This window comes from Haliotis rufescens, unplaced genomic scaffold (assembly GCF_023055435.1).
Source record: "Haliotis rufescens isolate VD_foot unplaced genomic scaffold, xgHalRufe1.0.p SCAF_10, whole genome shotgun sequence".
NCBI lineage: Eukaryota > Metazoa > Mollusca > Gastropoda > Lepetellida > Haliotidae > Haliotis > Haliotis rufescens.
This window is the reverse complement of record NW_025963780.1, coordinates 21,733,103-21,754,235: the sequence shown is the minus strand read 5'-3', so window position 1 is coordinate 21,754,235 and position 21,133 is coordinate 21,733,103. Positions and strand designations below refer to the sequence as shown.

General features: G+C 37.9%; 1 protein-coding gene across 1 annotated transcript; it reads left to right on the top strand.

Moving 5' to 3' along the window:
* Positions 1-640: 640 nt before the first annotated feature.
* LOC124130855 (glycoprotein-N-acetylgalactosamine 3-beta-galactosyltransferase 1-like) lies at positions 641-21,090 on the top strand. Its single transcript, XM_046493890.2, has 4 exons — positions 641-722; positions 4,879-5,106; positions 18,759-19,366; positions 20,102-21,090. The coding sequence occupies exons 2-4, from the start codon at positions 4,923-4,925 to the stop codon at positions 20,228-20,230; spliced, it is 921 nt and encodes a 306-aa protein (XP_046349846.2). The 5' UTR covers positions 641-722; positions 4,879-4,922; the 3' UTR covers positions 20,231-21,090.
* The last annotated feature ends 43 nt before the right edge of the window (positions 21,091-21,133 follow it).

The following is a 21,133-nucleotide window of genomic DNA, read 5'->3' as shown; positions in this document are numbered from 1 at the left end:
ATAATTGGAATACTATTAAAAGCGGCGTTAAACCCAACTCACTCACTCACTCACTCACTCACTCAAATGTCTGTGTGTGTTGGATCATTAATTACACGTTAGGGTCAAATATGTTTTTAAGGAAGCGTTTTTCAAGTATTTGTACCATCAAAATGAACACGATCAGGATCTAGACAAAGCAGATTTTCATGTGATATATAGGTAACTACGAGTAAATGTATATACGTCACGGACTTTGTATTTTTCATTTATAAATTCCGAAACATCGGTCTCTTTCATACACATTGACATAAATATGTACTCAGCTCTTAATAGGGATGCTGAGACATTTCATACGTTTACAAATCTCAGGACAACAACTTATAAAATTGTAAACGTATGTTGAAATACTTGAAATAAAATAGAAATGCCTCAGTTCCTTTGAAACATCCAGTTATATGTGTATGACAACGTCTCCAAGCATGTCTCATTCAGCCCCAATCTTGACACTCAGAATATCCTTGGTAAGAGCTCAGGCGTTTTCAAAGTTCTGCCTTGTCCTTTGTAATACAATACTATGATTCTAGTTTAAATGATTGCGTTATTGAGCCAATTTTTAACACGGTGCAACAGGTGTTGCCGGCCACTGTTTCATGAGCACATCGACTTGCCACTATAGTCGCCGACGTGAGGTTCATCTGGGCAGTCGTCAGGGGATGCTGGAGACAGAATATGTCCAAGAGGTGAGCATTTTATTTGGTGTATGAATAATACATGTACTCATACAGATAACACATGCGTTTTGGTTCTGCTGTGCTGGTGTGTATTCACAATGTGTTTCGTTAATCCTCATCTCTTCTGTAATGCTTATTGATATAGAAGTATACATCTATGTCACAATAACACGGTGGAATCGATCCCTCTAACCTTTCATCATACAGAATGTTTAATTCGTCCTTATCACATAGCCTTCACAAGAACAAACGCGTACAATGCGCATAGTTGGAACATATGGTATTGATGTTCAGTGACAGACGTTGCAATGGCGTTGGAGAAAGCAATATCCGATACGTTAGGTATGCTGATCCGGGTTGTAGTCAAAACGGCCAAAAATATAAGTCATAACGGCCACAATAATACTAATAATACTAATAATACTACTACTACTAATAATAATGTGAGTAGGAAGTGCATGTGTAGTTAGTGCTGAAGATCAGTGTGTATACAATTAATGTGATCTGATCTACGATTGGTTGGTAGGTTGGTTGTTTAACACCGCACACGGCAGTATTTCATCTGCGCTCTGTAAATAAGCGAGTCTGGACCAGACAATCCAGTGTTTAATATCATGAGCATCGATCCACGCAGTTTGGATCGATGACATGCATCAACCAAGTCAGCGAGCCTGACCACCCGATCCCGTTAGTCGCCTCTTACGACAAGCATAGTCGCCTTTTAGTATGGGTTGCTGAAGACCTGTTCTACGCCGGATCTCTAGACGAGGGAGGAAGAACGTCTCTTCTGGAATGTCACATCCCCAATATGTGCACGAGTTACTACTGGTGAGACAACCAGGAGTACGAGGAGAGAAATCGTGGAATATTAAACATACTTATGTTAAATATATCCCCGACATTTGAATAGGTAGCATCTGGTCTTCGGACACAACACTGCTCTCTCGAGTAAGTGTTGTGTCAGCTTTTTGTGGGAGGAATGCAAATGTGAGTGATATCCTGCTGAAAACTGCAAACCTTTACACGGAAAGGAGAAGGTGGACTGACTGTCAGAGCTCATACTCGCTTCAGCGGTAGCTAAACTAAATCATCACCTTGGTTTGACAAAATCTGTGTTTCGAGTAAGGGGGATAACATAAGTGCCTTAGAGTGTTTCAATAGGGACATAAATAGGTCCGATCTACATTCGAAAAAGAGGAAAAATTGTAGATTGTAAAGAGAAAGATTTACAATATTAATAATAATAAATCTAAACAAATTGTGCAATTGCGTTGCGACATCACAAGGATTTTTTTGAGCTTTTTAAAGCTAAAAAATCATCAAATCTGGGAAACCAGTTAGCAGCCAGTGACTTTGCAAAATATTCGAAAGCTATTTTGAAATTTGAAAGCTTTACTCTGCCGGATGTAGAAAAACAAGCTAATGAAGACAGAAACAACAATAACCCTGTACATGAGGATTTGGAAAAAGACATCACAGAAAAAGAAGTACAGGTCTCTATTACAAACTTGAAGAAGAATAAAGCAGTCGGAATAGATGGAATAATGAACGGGACTTTTAAATGCAGTTCCGATATGCTTGTTAAACCATAACTATATTATTTAATAAACTTTTTAGTACAGGCACATTTCCCAAGTCATGATGTACTCGATTGATTATTCCTATTCACAAGAAAGGAGCCAAAAATGACACTAAAAATTACAGGGGTGTCACTCTAAACAGTTGTTTTACAAAGTTATTCACTTCAGTGTTGACACATAGATTATCTGCTTGGGCGGAGCAAGACAACATAATATCTGATGCTCAGTTTGGGTTTAAACGTGGATATTCAACTGTCGATGCCATTTTTGTTTTACAATCCATTGTAAGTAAATGTTTATGTGATAAGAAGCGCCTATGTTGTACCTTTGTTGATTTAAGCAAAGCATTTGACAGTGTTTATATAAATGGGCTATTGTTTAAAATCTTTAGAAGCGGTGTTCGGGGGAAAATGTGGAGCATTATTCACTCAATGTACACAAATGTAAAGGCATCCGTTAAGTTTGACTCCACTCGGTCCAATTATTTTTATATTGATGCTGGAATTAAACAAGGGGAGGTGATGTCGCCTGTACTCTTTTCTCTATTCTTGGAATACCTTGAGCTCAAACTTCAAGAAAATATTGATGCAGGATTGTTGATTGATTTTGTTAACCTATTTATGATATTATTTGCTGATGATAGGATTATCTTATCTGAATCACCAAATGGGCTCCAAATGTACATAAATAGCTTGCAAAATTACTGTAAAGTATGGGGTTTACACATAAACGTCGATAAAACGAAGGTAATGGTATTTAGTAAAAGAAGAAATTTACATAAAAATGAAAAATGGTTTTAAAATGATGAGTGAGTGTGTGAGTATGGTTTTACGCCGCTTTTAGCAATATTCCAGCAATATCACGGCGGGGGCCACCAGAAATGGGCTTCACACATTGTACCCATGTCGGGAATCGAACCCGGGTCTTCGGCATGACGAGCAAACGTTTTAACCACTAGGCTACCCGACCGCCCCTTTTAAATGATGAACAGCTTGAAGTGGTAAAACAGTTTTGCTGGATCATTTTCGTAGCTTGGAAAGGTATGAATGTATTGTTATCAAGTATTAGAAATTGTAAATTTACACCCAAAACACTATTCTAATTATTTGATTCTTTCGTTATATCTGTGCTATGGTTGTGAGGTATGCGGTACGTTAAACGCACCTGATATTGATCATCATGAACGGGTGCATCTGAAATTATGTAAGAAAGTATTAAATGTACATTCAAAGGCATGTAATATTACAGTATATGGAGGATTAGGTCGGTATCCTATTTACATCAATAGATTTTGTAGAATTGTATATTACAGGTTGCATATAATATTTGTTTGCAGCATTGTGATAAAGGTGTGAAAAATTGAGCAGTATGTAAAAGATATGTCGTGTACAAATGGTTTTACATATGTGTGGTTTAATCCTTTGTCGGTAAATCCTATGATAATTGTCTCTTTGTTTAAACAAAGACTTATTGATAATTATATACAAAAATGGAACTCAGATCTCCATAAGAGTAGAACGTTTATGCTGTACAGAAATCTAAACGTAGCGTTTGGTTATGAACTATATATCAATATTGAGGTCTACGGAAATATGTAACAATGATTTGAAAATCGAGTCACAAGTTAAAAATAGAAGTTTGATGATATCACAACATTATCAAAGCTCATCGATACTGTGACTATTGTCAAGCTAGAAGTGTCAACGTACTTGAAGATAAGTATCATTTTCTATTAATATGTCCCAAATATAAAGATAACAGAATAAAATATATACATAAATATTATTGGGAAAGGCCATCTGAATTCAAACAATTTAGCCTACTACAAACAAGTTGTAAAACACAACTGTTATACATTTCTTAATTTATTAAATCCTGTTTAAGTAAATATGAAATCGTGTCCAACCTCCATTGTCAATATATATATATATATATATATATATATATATATATATATATATATATATTATTTTTTGTTGTTGTATCTGCTAGACGAGGGGCAGAAGAACAAGTCTTTTTCATTTGTAAATATCTGTTGTGTTCTGTTCTGCTAATACTACATACGCGGTGGTATGGTACTGTTGTTTGTTTGTTGTTTAACGCCGCACTCTGCAATATTCCAGGTATATGACGGCGGTCTGTAAATAAACCGAGTCTGGACCAAACAATCTAGTGATTAATATCATGAGCATGCATCAACACAATTGGGATACGATGAAATGCATCAATCAAGTCAGATCTTTCCTACGCTAAGGAACGCAACTCTAAACAACAAATGTCGGCGCATTTAAGTTGTTGTTTTTGTCTCTTTGTTTCTTTTTGTAGAAATTCGATGTGGAGAGTTACGTCCCTTTGATGTACAAGGGTCCGATGATCATTCCTATTTGTTCTGCCAGCATCATTGTTGTGTCACGTGCACATGCGCAGCACCAGAAATGCAATTGTAAGAGTTCACCTCAAACTGGTTCGATTGGATACATTGTATATATCCTTATTATGGTGGTCTCGGCTGGGATAAGACCACATTAATTCGAAATTCGGCTTCAAATCATATTAACTCACTCACTCTGTGTTGTTACTTGTAGATATTCCTTCCCAGCACGAACAGAGTAGATGAGAATGAAATACGATGTCAACCCGATGGATATTTTGGGGGATGGCTGGTTTCTTTTTCGGTGTCATGGGCGTTGTGTGTCTCTACTTGGCCAGTTGGAATGCATACCACATTGACAAACAATCGAGAGGGAGATCCCCAAGGGACTTGCTTGTGCAGGCTGGCCCGACAGACCGGGATGCGGAGTATAGGGGAAAAGGTGCGTATTGGTATATGGTTCAGCAGGAATCGGTATCGCAATATTATAAAGTCTGAACTCCTTAAATTCGGACTGTATCTGTCTCGGTGAAATCACCCGGTTAACAAATGTCCTGATTAACAAAGTGCTCAGAGTAATGTTGATTGTATATGTACTGGTTTGTGTATTACATGGACGTTCCAAAAGTAACATATTTCATTATTCGTTTCTTTGTTATTTAACGCCACATTTAATAATAACACAGCCATATGACGGCAGCCTGTAAATGATAGCCTTGGCAGGACAATCCAGTGATTGATATCATGATCATCGATCTACGCAATTGGAATAAAATCCCTTAGTCGACAATCAAGATGTGCGAATGACTAAGAGTATTTTTGTGAAAGGTTCACTGACTCCTTATTTTGGTTGTTTATAATACGTACTGATTGTTTATAAAATACACCAAAGTACAACTAACAATTGTTTCACTGTATCCAATAACACTGCAAACACGAAAACGTCGTTTTTTTCCGTATATGGTCATTGGACGGAAAAACGACGTTATTTGGACGTTTTCAAACCATCGTTTTTCCGTCCAAATAACGTCGTTATTTGACATCGGAATTTACTGGGAGAGAACGATAGCGTTAAGCTCCTCCCTTTCTTGATTGACATTGTCAATCAAGCAACAGCGTCTCCCGGTATTTCTACTTCTCGGTTTTCATTGGTCAGTCCCCGCGTGTTAGATTACAGGCCCGCGTTTGACGCAGCACTCGAAGCGCTTAGCGGAAGTATTGAAATCAATCGTTCTGCGCATGCGGATTACTTAATGCCTTGACCAAATTTTCCGTTCTGTGCATGCGCGATTTCGCGTATTGTTTCCTAGATTTAATGTCACCACTATTTGACAATGGTTCATAAACACAGTCACGTGAAGGTTCGGAATCGTAACGAGTAACTCCATTTAAATTGAAGAGTATCCCCAGTGATATGGGAGATTCCAAGATGAAACTATTCTATGGCTATCGAGGCTGCCACCCAAACCGATCTAAACGGGACCCGATAGCTTATTGTATGCTATATAGTCATATGGAAGTGGACAAGAACTATACATTGTATTCCGGCCGATTGTTCTTGCATTTACTTATAAGTCAGGAAAATGGACTTAAAAGGGGAGTTGTTGAATGTAATTATTTTAATTATTAAATGTTGCCTATACACTAATCTGGACGAACTTCTCATAGATCTGTTTATGTCATCCTATATACTATTAGTATGTTACCATTCTAAAGTCAACCTCTCAAATAGCATTATATTGTTCATAGTATCAAAGTTTAATCAACAATATCAAGAGCAGCGATTTAAACCACTGAAACACCCAAACACAAGGCTGTCATCAAGCGCTAGTGCAGACGTGATGCATCGTAAAAACTGTATCGTGATGTCTTCAGAAATACAATTATACTACGAGATAGTACGGCTAACGCTGACTCACCGGTGGAACAAAGACAATATCGCTAATACAGATATAACGTATTTGAATGCTAATACTAAAGACAAACAATCATTATTTTTGCAGTGACGATATAACACGTATACACGTTTATTGTTAACTTTCATCAGTTTTGCTCTTCATTTTAATAACTTTGTTTTCACATATATATGTAGCAATACCCGACAAGCATGTCATACATAATTATGGGGCAGTTTTCAATCTTGTACTGACTTACTCTGGTGTTAATGAGCGAAGTTTATTGGCTTGTGTGTAAAACCCTATTATTACTTAGTTTATTTCTATCTAATGACACCCTGTACTCTGGATCATGGCTCCGTGACTATCCATAACAATTAAGATGAACATTCAGTTCAAGTAAATGAATGAGTTTGTTTTGACGCTACAGTCAGTCAAAAAACCAATGCTGTGAGGTTTGATAACCACTTCTACCAGGTCGAACATCGTGGATCCTCATTTTCTGCCTAAAGAGAATCATAGTTCATATGCTAACCGATCTGGGAATACCCCCCACTCAAGATGATCTTACTTGTTGCTAAATCTATCATCTATCCTCCCAATCTCACCCCCAACGCCCCCCCCCCCCCCCCCTTCTCCCCCCGCCGCCCCCGCCCCACCCACACGCACGCACGCAAACACGCACACACGTACATGCGCGCGCACACGCACACACACACACACACACACACACACACACACACACACACACACACACACACGCACACACGCACACACACACAAACAACTGACCTAAATAACCTGGATAGGAAATACTGCTGATAGCCACTGGTCAACTCAGCCGCGCCACCGCAGAATGTTCGTCCAACTCTGCAGGGGGCATTCTCAGTGGCTTCAAACGCGCTTAAAAATGTTTTCGCCTTGCATCCAAGATGCCGGACAAGTGAAATCGTATGAAATTTGGCTATTTTAGGTCCTATCTCTTTTTTGATTACCCAATACAGTCAATTCATAGTTACACGGTTGTGAAGAAGCTTACAACTTTATAAGACTTATTCATCTCATTCAAAAAAAGCTACTCGTGCTCACATAAAGTTGTAGTTATTATGTCACTGTTTTATTTCTGTAAAAATATATTACATGTTCAACAATTAAGATGAACATTCAATTTCCGATATAAGTAAATGAATAAGTGTGTTTTACGCCACAATCAGTCAAAGACCAACGTTGTCCGGTCTGATGACACACAATCTCCCGGGTAGCACATTGTGTACACCCTATCCCCATTGAAGTCTCCACTGTGGGTATTCCTGGGGACGAAAAGGCCCCATGTACCTAAGAATTTCATCAATACATTCATGCGCGGCATTCTCTGCCTAAAGAAGATCATATAGTTAACATGCTAATCCAACTCGAACTACCATCCCGCTCAAGATTAATGTTTTATGTAACATCCAACAGGCCCACATTTACGCACGCACGCACGCACGCACGCACGCACGCACGCGCACGCACATATTTGGATTTACCAATCCCAGAATTGAGAAGACGTGCGTTACGAAACTCCTCCAAGTCATCATCAATATCCGTATATGTCTGTAATATCATTACCCATCCAAAGCCGAATATACATTTATTGTGTTTTTTTTACAACAAATGTTATAATTGGGATAACACTTTCTGAGTAAAGTACAGATTCTCGTACTTTCTTGGGTTGAGTCCCGTCCGGGATTTGAACCCACACTGTGAGTGAGGCACCCAATCGCCAGAACACAAAGTTGGCGATCTAACCCAGCCACCGAACCAAAAATGTTAGTCCAGATGACGTATACTTTGTGTACTCCTCTGACAAGGGAAAAAGGGCACGGCTTCTATGACCGAAAGCTTTGAACCAACAATGCCTTTAAGAAAGTGGTCAACAGTAACACACATTATATTTGGATACCACTTTCTCAGTAAACTACATATTTTTAGGGTGGAGATAATAGACGTTGATGGTTGATTATCAATGGACAAATTAAAGCCAAAACTTAACTTATGAATGATTGGTAATGGGACAATGGGCAAACGGGAGGCGGGGTAATCAGCGCCATGCCAGTTATCTGTTGGCTTCCCTTGTTGCGTTCCCTTCTTTGCTATCTTTTTACTTTTGTTGTTCTTACAGGTACAAATATATGTTCTCTGTCTCATAGCATTTAATAATATGCACCTGATGAAGGAGAAAGTATATATTCCGAAACGCAGTGTTCCTCCGTTGACATCCATAAATATTTTTCCTTGTGCGTATCAGTTCTTAATGCCCTTCAAAGACTCAATCTAGCTTTGTTTTTAAATGTGGTGATATTTGCGTAGAATATAATATGGTCATGCCTATATACATTTGGGTCTTTGTCTACATAAGCATTTAGACATACAATTTAAAGCTAAGGACATTGCTTATTCTGCAGGAATGAAGTACACGTCATAGCAAGCTGTGATCTTTATTCATACTTTAGATATTCGTAATGGAGATCTGTAACTGAAGTTTACCATAATCTTCCGCAACTCTCACCTCCTGACCAGTTGAACGTCTTAGTGCATTCAGATGCCATTGTAAAATTCCAGACTGCCCCTCTTTCTGTGATGTTTTGACGGATGAAATCTATTGCGTTATAATAATCTCTGTTTGCTGATCTATAATATGTACATGTTGTAAAATATTTACGATATTTTAAACGTGTAATTCGATGCATATGCAATGCAATGTGAACATAAGTGCGGATGCACGAAGGCGGTTATAGTCATAGTTATACTGCGATGGATGTAGGGGAATGGTAGGGGGATGTATGTATGTATGAAAGCACGAACACCGATACATGAGGGCGGATATAGTTATAGTTCGATCGATGTTGGGGAATGGTGGGAGGATGGATTATGTATGAGCATGCGCATGGATCCATGATGGCTGACGTAGACATTATGGTGGGGAAAGAAGAATGTAATGTGATGTGCGTGTATGTGTGTGTGTGTGTGTGTGTGTGTGTGTGTGTGTGTGTGTGTGTGTGCGTGCGCGCGCGCGCGCGTGTGTGTGTGTGTGTGTGTGTGTGTGTGTGTGCATGCGTGCATGCGTTGTGATACGAGGGTTGGCGAACATGTTGTCAGTTGATTGTGTGAGTAAGTTAAGTGGTTGAGGATGTGGCAGGTATGAGTATTGGTACATGCAGACTTGGGGTTGGGGGACTGGGTGTGCCTGTACTGAGGTCTTTTGTTTCACTCACTTATAGTGTTTTCTTTCACTCAAATACTGTTTTACGCATTTTAATGACTGAAACTGTAGTGACTCAAAGGTCATACAGGCCGGGCATTCAACATATCTACCCCAACTACATACGTAGCCATGTTTATGGTGTACAATTCTTCTTCTACCTCTCACACACACACACACACACACACACACACACACACACACACACCACACACACACACACACACACACACACACACACACACACACACACACGGACATACACACACACACACACACACACGCATTAATTGTTTTATTAAATGTATCTTCGAGAGTCAGTAAGAAACTAGAAATAACTGCCTTTGTTCTGTAAACCTCACCAAGTTTCAGCTTTCGCCTCTTCCTTTGTGGACTGAGGTTTCACATTTGTAAAATGATCTCTCTTATCTGTTTGTACCATCAACTTAACTGCCCTCACCCCCTGCAGTTTTCCCGTCCCATATTGCCAAGCAGGTGACCCACAAGGAGGAATACCGCCCTCCCTCAGTCCAGTGATACTGTGCCTAGCACAATATGTTGGGGATATGTAGCCTTGCTGTGGGCAAACATTTTGTAACAATTTGGCAAACTTTGACATGTAAACAGCAAATATTATTCAGTTTTATTTCAACAAAAACGGAAAAAATCGGATCCTACTTATTTTGTGGATACCATAACAATAAATCAAGCCAATAGATCGTTTGAGCTGGCATGAATATAAAAAATAATTAGCAAGTCGATAGTCATAATTCCCTCTGTTTGTCCCACGTGAAATGTTCTTCATGAATAGAATAGATGGCTGATAGACGTTCGACCGAATAATATCATTTGCTAACTTCAACTGTTCATCTTATTTCCATGAATGTATGTTACATAGTTCATATGTTCATGGGCTTCTTCACTGAATGTAAAGTGTGGAGGACTACTTCACTTGAGGATAAGTAACATAAATAATGATGATAATTATGATAGTATTGCCATTATTATTCCTTCAGATTATTAAAAAAAAAGTTATTATGTTTTCATAGAGAGAAAGAGGTATGGAGATTGTGAGATTATTTTTAGCATCGGAATTGTTAGCATAATTCTTAAAGATATTATGTTTTGTTTGTTTGTTATTAAATGCTGCACTCAGCAACGTAAGGATATTAAAACATTACATTTCGGTTCAGTTGTATTTTTATATTTGTATCATTTTGCAAATGTTACACAGACCTGATAAGGGATATATAATAATGTATGGTCGCTATTCTTAAAGTAAGAATATGTTAGATTTATCAACCAGAAACATTGCACACAAGAGGATAATCATATTTCATGACACTATTCAACGTCGAAGTCAACGATATTTGTGTATGTTATTGCTACATGACACGGATACGTCATGACAAAGCAATTAAAAATTGGCATTTGATGATATAAGATAGCTACGCGATAAATCACAAAGAACAAAGAAGGAAGCGATATTTATTTCACGATAAAACATTGTTCTATCATGACGTCATTTATTGATATTCGAACATGCACTCGCAACTTGAAAAGTAAAATTTGTAAATTTGACCTTATTTTTGAAAGGTATGTGTCTAGTGAGTTGTTCCCAATAAATGTTGCTGGAGAATCCGAAAGTGAGAGTGATATGACAATCGGTATTGGGAGAAAAGGTACAGATGATTGACGAGAAAATTGTGAGAATATGCGGGACCAAACTCAATCCTAAAATGGATTTATCTAGCATGGCCGCTGTCGGATTCTATTCAAGGAATCATCATTATTTAAGTACGGGTAAATATTGTAAAGCGTGTATTTTTTCCTAATTTAACACCCTAAAAGAGGCTGTACGTAATGTTGACATCTCATATAGAAATAAACGAGTCTCGGTCGTTGTTTATCGTACAATAAACAACTCCCACTCGTCGTTTGTTTATTAATTACATGACCATATACACTAACATTATATCTTTTCATGTTTATCGGTCAACAAAAGCGACATAAGCATTTCCATTATCATGAGAAACTCTTGCCAAAAGTAGCGCCAACTGCACCATTGCGACAACATAGGAGCATGTTTCATGATTCATCATAATAAATTATGACATTGGATGCTCGCAAAAAACGCGAGCTCATTCCGATCCACTAGTGGCACCCGCCACAAACACATCCAAAGGCAAGCCAATTGTTCACCCTAAAAGGCAGAGAATTGCATCTGACATCATTTTTGTCATTGATACGTCAAACCTGGAAATGCCGTCTACACGTCCAACACAAAGCTCAAGCCAGGACCCAAATCCTTCAAACCCGGCCAAAGTTCTGTTAATTACATACATTTCCCCCTAACCTTAAATAATCTATACTAGTTCTGAAGTAAATCGTATTTACCCGTATGAATCGTCTTATGTTATTTATTGCCGATAAACAGAATATGCACACTTTCTGAAAGTACTGTGTGATAAGTCACGCACCAAACCTATACTCTCGATATACATGCTGCTCTTACTTAAAAAAGAATATTGGGTTAACAAGATACGTTTATTAAAGTACCATGCTTTTCTGATGTGCTCTCATTCTAATTTGAAATAATGGCATAAATAGTTACCACTCATCTTTCAATAGTTTCTCAAGGTTGGGTTAATCACGAACATATTTGAATATGTACAACATCTATACTTACTTATCTTTATACTTAAAGGCATCAGGTTTGTCTGTCATAAGACCCCGAAACAAATATGTCCAACACAGCCCAATATTTGGCTCTTGGCTCCTTGTTCTTATATTTTATAAGTATTGTTTAAACAACTGTTGATTTTCTGTAAAATATGTTCATTTCAGAAATTAGATGTTATTCTAGCATCAGGTCTGTGGTACGTTTACTGCATCAGCATTACATTTAAACGATATTACATTATATAAATCCCCACAGAGGAAATGCTTAACATTTATCTTTTAAGGAAGTGTGCAGGACGACTTGCTTTATACATATAAATGTGGACATATATGTATGGACATTTGGATGATACAGATATATACCTCCTTAAAGATAGTGTTCGTAGATGACTGTAGAAAATGGAATAATTATGTGAGTAATCGGGTTAATACCACGTTCAGCAATATTTAGCCATATATTGCGATATTGGTTTCCAACATACAAGACGGACCATGAAATTATGACTTGAATTTGGACCTGGCTTTCTGGTGTGATGTAACACCCCAGAATCTCCGGTAGAAAAAGGGATCAAAGCACGAATTAAGATCACGAGATGATACTGATGTATGCATCTGGACATATATTTGCGTAGTATTACTACCTTAATTCATCAGTATATATGTATTTGCATAAAAGGATATTATAGGATCGACGCTGACATGCGCATATAACCTATTCACCAGTGCTGTAATATTTCATTTCTTCTGACACATATCGACACGAGAAATTATATTTAAATTTAAAAGGAGCCCAAGTGGGATAGAAATTTGAGTCTGAACCTGTTGAACAAGGCTTGTCTCATTTTGGGCTATAGCATTGCCGCAAGGCCTGGGCGGAAGGGAACACCTGTTTGCACCCATCAGATACCAATCACAACTTCTCTCTCCAAACGAAAACAAAATACGAAAAATATCGGAAGTGTATCCTTCTAATTTTCTATTTAGATACATGTTTTAACTTTAAAGTAATTATATGTATCTCATGTATTATTGGTATCTGTGATGCTGGTACCGTTTTGTTGCCATTGTGTAGCTTTTGTGGAGTTATTATGAATATCAAATACATGCCTTGAAATATGGACTTGTGAAAGAACTCATCATTGAATCATTTGCATTTAAATTAATGCATATACCATTTACTTGGCGTGTATGGACATATTATCCATCTACTTATACACACTTATTATGGACATAAACATAATTTCATTGTACCTTATTATTTCAAAAGATACACGTGAAGATCCGGGTTAGAATAGGCATTCAACAACCCATGCTTGTACGAAGGCGACTTGGCTCGCTGACTTGGTTGATGCATGTCATCGTATCCCAAATGCGTAGATCGGTGCTCTTGATGATAATGACTAAATTGTTTGGTCCAGACTGGATTATTTACGAACCACCGTCATATAGCTGGTATATTGCTGAGTGCGGCGTTAAACAACAAACAATCAAACAACATCTATATAATTATTAAACACCTTCCAACAATGAGAAATTAAACTTATATTTTCTAAATATTCTGTTATATTTATAACATAATTTGATTCATAATTTAATTATTGCGTTGCTTTCTTCCCTGTCATTCAATGTGCATGTTAAACCCCTAAACTTTTAATATTTCATTTTTCATAAATGGCTACGTTAGTGCGTTGCCTAGATCTCTCGTTACCTATTCACAAGAATAGATTAAACTAATTTGTTTTACTATCATATTTCTGTTTATCTAATTCATAATACGAAATTGATAATTCATTTATAATAGTATAGATCATATTCGTGTATATCACTATCTGATGCTAAGGTTTTATTTCAGAAAATATAATTAATTCAAAATGTAGAAAGATACACAATTTGCCATTATTTGACTTTTAATCTGTACAAAGTATGATATAATGATCAGAATGCCTGTAGCGGGTAGTATTTAAGAAAGAAATATTTGTCGAGAAGTCCCATTTTTCAGATATGCCCTTCAGTAGTATTATTGCATATCTCCAGAGAGAGGTTTACATTGTAGTTCTCATTATTTGTGGATAATTCAAAAAGCAACATAGAAAATATATATGCTACCATGACGAAAGAATACAGAGTATACATAACTCGCAATTCTATATATTCAGCAAACAGCCCAAAACCGAAACTCCACAACATATCCGATTACACTGATTAAGGCTGTCCCAGTTCTCCATGCGATACTGACGCCCGTTCGTCTCCCAGACCATACATAATTTAATTTAAAAGGAATCCAGCTCAAGTCTAGAACGATTTGGCAAGCCTAGATTGCCTTAATTCTATCCATGAAAGTAAGCATTAATAAAAAAATATTGTTCTTGTCTGCTTCAGATTATATTTTGTAGATACTTATTTTAACTAGGAAAATTGTACTGACACCGGCCTGTCCCTATTGAAGCTATCCATAAGAATTTCGAATTGCCGTCCATTGTTCGATGTCAATACATCGATGACAAGTGAGGATATCATAAAGTAATCGTTGATGCCGCGCTACACTTTGATAAAAATTATAATCAAGTTGACTGGTGTGTGCATTACTACAGTGAACATGTACATGATCATGCCCTATTAATCAAATGCCGTAATGTCAAATACTAATTTATTATTGTGTGATGAATTTAACTGGATCAGTGGTTACATGTGATATTAATATTCCATCAATTTCTTTCCTGGTTGGTCCATCCATGTCTACAAAATGAAAATAATACAATTAAAATGGAGCATAGAAAAGTTCTTAATTTCAGGCTAGAGCTGTGGAAATCTAGACTTTCCCAATCATTATAGACTTGAGTTGGTCTCATGTTTTACATTATTCTCTTGGGTCAACGTCACAGCTCATACCATACACTAACAAGACCAGCTTGCCCCCCGCCGGAGCTCCCGGATTTTGGTTATATCATCTAACATGGCCAACTCTGCTCTTAAGTAAACAAGAACCTAATCAGCGAGGGGTCCTTTATCATCCCTATGTGGCTGCTTATAAAAATCTGATATCTTTTCCCAAAGACCTGGTTAATAATATATTTTCTGCTGAATATTCGAAACAAATAGAGTGAGTTGGTACTACATGTACATATGTATACGGTTCTATTTTAAATGACTGCAGCGCTCCATTATGAAAACAATTTGTTTTAACGCCGCTCTCAGCAGTATTCCAGTGATATATGACGGCGGTCTGTTGTATATGAAATATATGCAAATTGAATCTTGAATCTTGAAAGTTGTAACATTTCCGCAAATAAGTATCACATGCAGTATACAGTATATCAACTGCAATATACTGTATACATCAGTATACAGTGTGTCGCGAGCTCTGCGCTGGGCTGGAGCACACATTTCCTACACCTCTCCCTTCGGCAAACACCTCTTGAGGGTTGCAACGAGGTCACAGGTCAGGCGTGCACTCGTCAGTTGTCTAATACGGTCAAGAGTAAGATCTTCCGGAAGACCACTGCACAGGAGGTATTGGATTATTGAGGAGGTACTACGTGTTTGGAACTGGGAGTTGAACACTAAGCACTTTTAGAGAAGAGCTCACAATAAAACGTTATGGACTCGCGGACGGACTTGTGTTTTCATTTCAAGACGTACATTTATCAGGTTGAACTTCCTAACTGTAACAATAACTGAACTTTACGCCTTTTATACACATTTGTGATGGGGCGACAATGCGACAACGAGACATATTTTGACCTTGAAAATGTCGCGTTACGGCATCGTCGCCCTTTTGTAAAATAAAGAAAAGGATTATCAAAGAGCGACAATGCGAACACGCGACAATGCGACAAATGGCCAATTGTCGCGCTTTTGTTAATTTTGACACATTTTGCTTGTTTTTGTAAAGGCGTCAATGCGACAACGAGACAATGTCCCTTCCATAGTAATCCGTGCAAATAAAACTGAGTAATGAAATAGAAGTCTGACATGCCAGTTAAAAGATAGAGTGTTGCAGCTTCTGATTTCATAGATCTTCAAGAAGGGTTATCAATAATGGGATGGGTGATGAGTTCAACTGCATACGCTGTGATTAACAATAATGCTCCGAGTCAATACATTTTGTCAAATGTATGACATGTATTACGTGAATGATCATTGTGTGTTTCCGTGCTTTGTTCAGGTGAACAATTGACTTGTCCTTGCATGTGTTTGTGACGGGTGTCACTTGTGTGGCAGGATACGCTCACCTTTTCCCGAACACCCATTGGATGACCTGAACCACTTCGGATTTTTATCCCACATCAGTCTGATACACCATGATATAACTGAAATACTGAAATACTGTACAGTTGAAAATGATGTTTAATGCGATTACCGTATTGTGTTACTGCAACTGTTCATATTTTGTGCAGTGATGTTATGTAATATGTAAAAGAAAGCATATTCAATTATCCAATTGATTGGAATAGAATATACTTGCGTCAGCGTATTTTATTAACGCCCCAAATCGTAATTTAAACACATAAAATAACAGATCACGCATGGTGCCTTGACTTACTACTAGATTTAATGGGCCACCCCGAAATAAAATAGTTCCCCCCAAAGCGAGGAACATATGTTTTAGTATGTTTACAAGAAATATATTCCAAACAATATCCTCATTAGATGAGAAGATCTATTACAGAATTACCTCAGTAAGTCAATTACAATGACAGAGCGTCGTAATACATTTACATCAAGTACAATACGTCAAAATGGCCGACACGATAAACGTGACGGGAGATATTTCCGAAGTTGTTAATTAACCTGTGGCTATTTCAAGCCTTTGGCATCACTGATCAATTGGCCGATCATTGAAAGGTGATTGTGAAGATGTGTCAAATAGATACTAAGGTAAATTCATAGATTTCTGTAAATTGTCACTGCGACAGTTTGGATTTTTTTTCGTGTTTTTTTCTCTCTGGGATGGGTTGTAGCGAGAGTATCCTTAAATGGGCTTGCAACCACGCTTCTGTATGAATTCGTACCAGGGAATTCCAAGGGTTTTCCCCAGGAATGTGGAAGTAGTCAGTGTTTACGCCTTTTCAAGAATACAGTCACATGAAGAACGTCATGTGACCGACCTCTCGTCCAAGTCGTATATCTTGTAAACTTCACATTAAAAAATTAGTTATTGTTATAACCAAATGAAACACAACCCATTATCCGATAGGGGTAACTGTACATAGCCGTTACCACAATAAACTTAGTAACATTGTTTGGTTTTACTTCTTGGCGCGTGTCTGAATTCCATTAACATGTAACATATCCTAAAACTAGCTTATCAGCAAATCTCGCTGCACTGCGCGCGACAGATACTAGAGCAAGGCATGCCAGAAATACGAAACCTAAAGCTTCCGAAAGGAAGCCTTGGACATCACGTGCGTCGGGGGACCAGCGCCATCTGATTGGCCGTTAACAGTTGTACAAGGCGGAGCAAAAAGCATCGTTTTTCCGTCCATTTTACGCTTGAAAAACTCGACCCTTTTCTGGACACTTTCTAGACGCTGACCAATTAATCAATTTTAATGAATTTTTAGTCGTTTTTCCGTCCAATGACCATATACGGAAAAAAACGACGTTTTCGTGTTTGCAGTGTAAAAAGGAGTTGAAAATATTAGCAACCCTGATATGCTCATACAATATCCAGATGCAAATGAATCAGTGAGTTGGGTTAACGCCGCTTTTAACAGTATTCACAGTTATATCAAGGCGTGTCAGCTTAATGTGAGCGGAAAGCCCGAAGTGATGCAGGTCTTCGACGTTTATCACTTCGATGAAACCCACGAGCATGGTGCTGCCAAACCTAGAAACATAATCGGGGCGAACCGGGATTCGAACCCACATTCATAGGTTTCTGGCGTGCCCAAGGGACGCAACTCTGCACAGCGAATGACGGCGCCTTAGACGCCTGGGCCACCCGTGCCCCTATAGTAGGGATGTACAGATGTGATAAAACAAACTGGCTATTGCACTATGTCCGTTTACACCAATTCGAAACCAGAATCGCCATTCGGCTGTTCCCTCACGAGTTGTCAATCCGAATAACTTTAATGAAACCTTATTTTTCACCTGACCAAATGATTGTCCTAAAATGAAATCGAAAACGTTACTTTACTTGCAAAGTTTTAACAACCGATGGGCTGAAGAGAAAATTATCATGGTAATTAGATTTGATGATGTTGCATTCCAAACCGAATCCAAGAATGTTCGTAATAACAAAATATGTTCTTAATCAATATATTTCAGGTGTCCGCATCCTGTGTTGGATCGTAATCCACTCAATGAACTTCTCAAACAGGAGTATGTCCGTCAAACGGACTTGGACAAAACGGTGTGATATCATCTTGTTCTTCAGTTCGGAGACGGACCCTTATTTCCCAACAATAGGACTGAAAATTCCTGAAGGAAGAGCCTATTTACCCCAAAAATCGTTTGCAGCATTAATGTATATATACAAACACCACTATGACGATGCTGATTGGTTTCTCAAAGCTGACGACGATACCTACGTCATCATGGAAAATTTACGTCACTTCCTCAGAGACAAAGACACAACGGCACCGTATTACTACGGTCAGGTGTTTCGGAATTCCTACAACAGCGGCGGCGCAGGGTATGTCATTGGAAAAGAAGGCTTGCGGCGGTTTGGTAAAGAGGCTCCAAACACGGGCATGTGTACGAATGGCCAATCTGAAGACGTTGTAATTGGTCAGTGTTTGGCCTTCTTGGGGGTGATGCTCTGGGCAAATACAGAGGACACGTTAGGCAGACCACTGTTCAACTGGAACAATGCATATGGGAGTCTGAATGGTGACGTGCCTGCGTGGGCAAAGAATTCTACTCACACCATCATAGTGAGTTTTCTTAAATAATATGAAACCCCATTGATGCGGACGTACCGTTTCATCAGAAACTCCAGATATATGAGGTTTATAAGTACTTTTTCCTTGCATAATTATAGACGTTCTAAATATTAATCGTCTGGATGAGGGGTTTCAAGACATACGAAGTCCAGATTAATGAGGTTTCAGAGTAAATTCTTGTTTCAGCAAAGCATATTCACAAGAGAAATATGTAACAGTATTACATTGTCAAGTAATTACTATTTCATTTGAATAACGACACTTTGATCTTAAGATTTATTTACTAAGTCTTTCAAAAGCAGAGAAACTCTAATATTAGGAGTGAAAATGAGACACGTTTTATCAAATAAGAGGTAAACCTTGGTATCTGAAAGTCAGATTTTAAAATATTTTTCATATGTGAAACTATTTCTCCCAGAGAGAGCCAAAAATAAAATGGGATCCACCTTCTTTTCTAAACATACATGTACATTCATCCATTCGAGCAGGTGTATTATCTATTTTTGTACTATTATTGCTTTAATATTATTCATCAAGATTTTTGTCATTAACTGAAGGCCTGTCGTAAAATCAACCTTTGAAAATAGGCACATTGCCACTATTTTCGAATTGTGTGCTTGAGGATAAATAATTGTATCATATTATGCCTTATAAGTGTAAGAAAATGATGGTCAGTATTCTATTTTGAAACTGTAAAGATGTCATTTTTATTCTTTTAATTTTCAGGGTCTGCATGGCGTCAGTAATATAGCAGTTTCCTTCCATTACGTGAAACATCCAGATATACAATACTTTGAGTTTTTCCTTAACAATTTAACCGTGCATGGCTTCCACAGGCCTGTCTGGCCTGTTTGATCATGAACAGGCTGTATAGTTGATCATCAATAGAGTGTATGATTCATCGCTTACAGGCAGTAGGCTTTATCACCCTGGACTGTTGGTCAGGCTTGCTGACTTGGTTGATGCATGTCATCGATCCCAATTGCTCGATTATTTTACAGACCGCCGTCATATAGCTGGAATATTGCTGAGTGCGGCGTTAAACAACAAACAAAGCCCTAGTATGTATGGATGATCACATGTAGGACACATGGTTGCTGCCTACATGGTGTTTGATTGATCACACACACACACGTCTTATGATTAATCACCTACATTATGCATTATTGAGAAACTATAGTGTATTATTATATAGGTTATAGTACTGAAACCTAAAGCCTGAATGATTGATCAAGCACTTGCGTGTTTGATCACCAACAGACTATAAGGCTGACCACTTCGAGACTCCATGAATAATCACCTTCAGGCTCTGATCACATACAGGCTTTTATGTTTGATCACCTACAGTCTCTATGACTGATCCTACAGCCTTTATGATTGATCACATACAGGATATATATTTGATCACCTACAGACTTTATGATTGATTACCTACAGACTCTATGATTGACATGCGATGCTACACTCAAGCTCAAAGGCCAAGAACAAGAAGATACATAATTTGCAAATGCAAGTTATTATATGTTGATGAAGCCAGTATCGAAAAACGACGACGAAATCAAAAGTATAGGCACTGCTATATGACTCTATAGAACAATATTAAAAAGTGGTATATTTGGATATATGCCGAATGTTGAATTTTCAGTAGCTAATGTGCATGTTGTACCTATACGTTTATCTGCAGTTTGTTATCATTTTCATTGAAATAATACGTGTTACCTCAAAAGTTGTTATTTTTTATGCTTAACATACGAGGAC

Bases quoted from the DNA above. Each gene is read 5' to 3' on its own strand.
- LOC124130855 (XM_046493890.2), top strand. From the start codon at position 4,923: ATGTCAACCCGATGGATATTTTGGGGGATGGCTGGTTTCTTTTTCGGT. The intron at 5,107-18,758 runs GTGCGTATTGGT...AATATATTTCAG, and splicing joins TGCGGAGTATAGGGGAAAAG to GTGTCCGCATCCTGTGTTGG. The intron at 19,367-20,101 runs GTGAGTTTTCTT...TTTAATTTTCAG, and splicing joins ATTCTACTCACACCATCATA to GGTCTGCATGGCGTCAGTAA.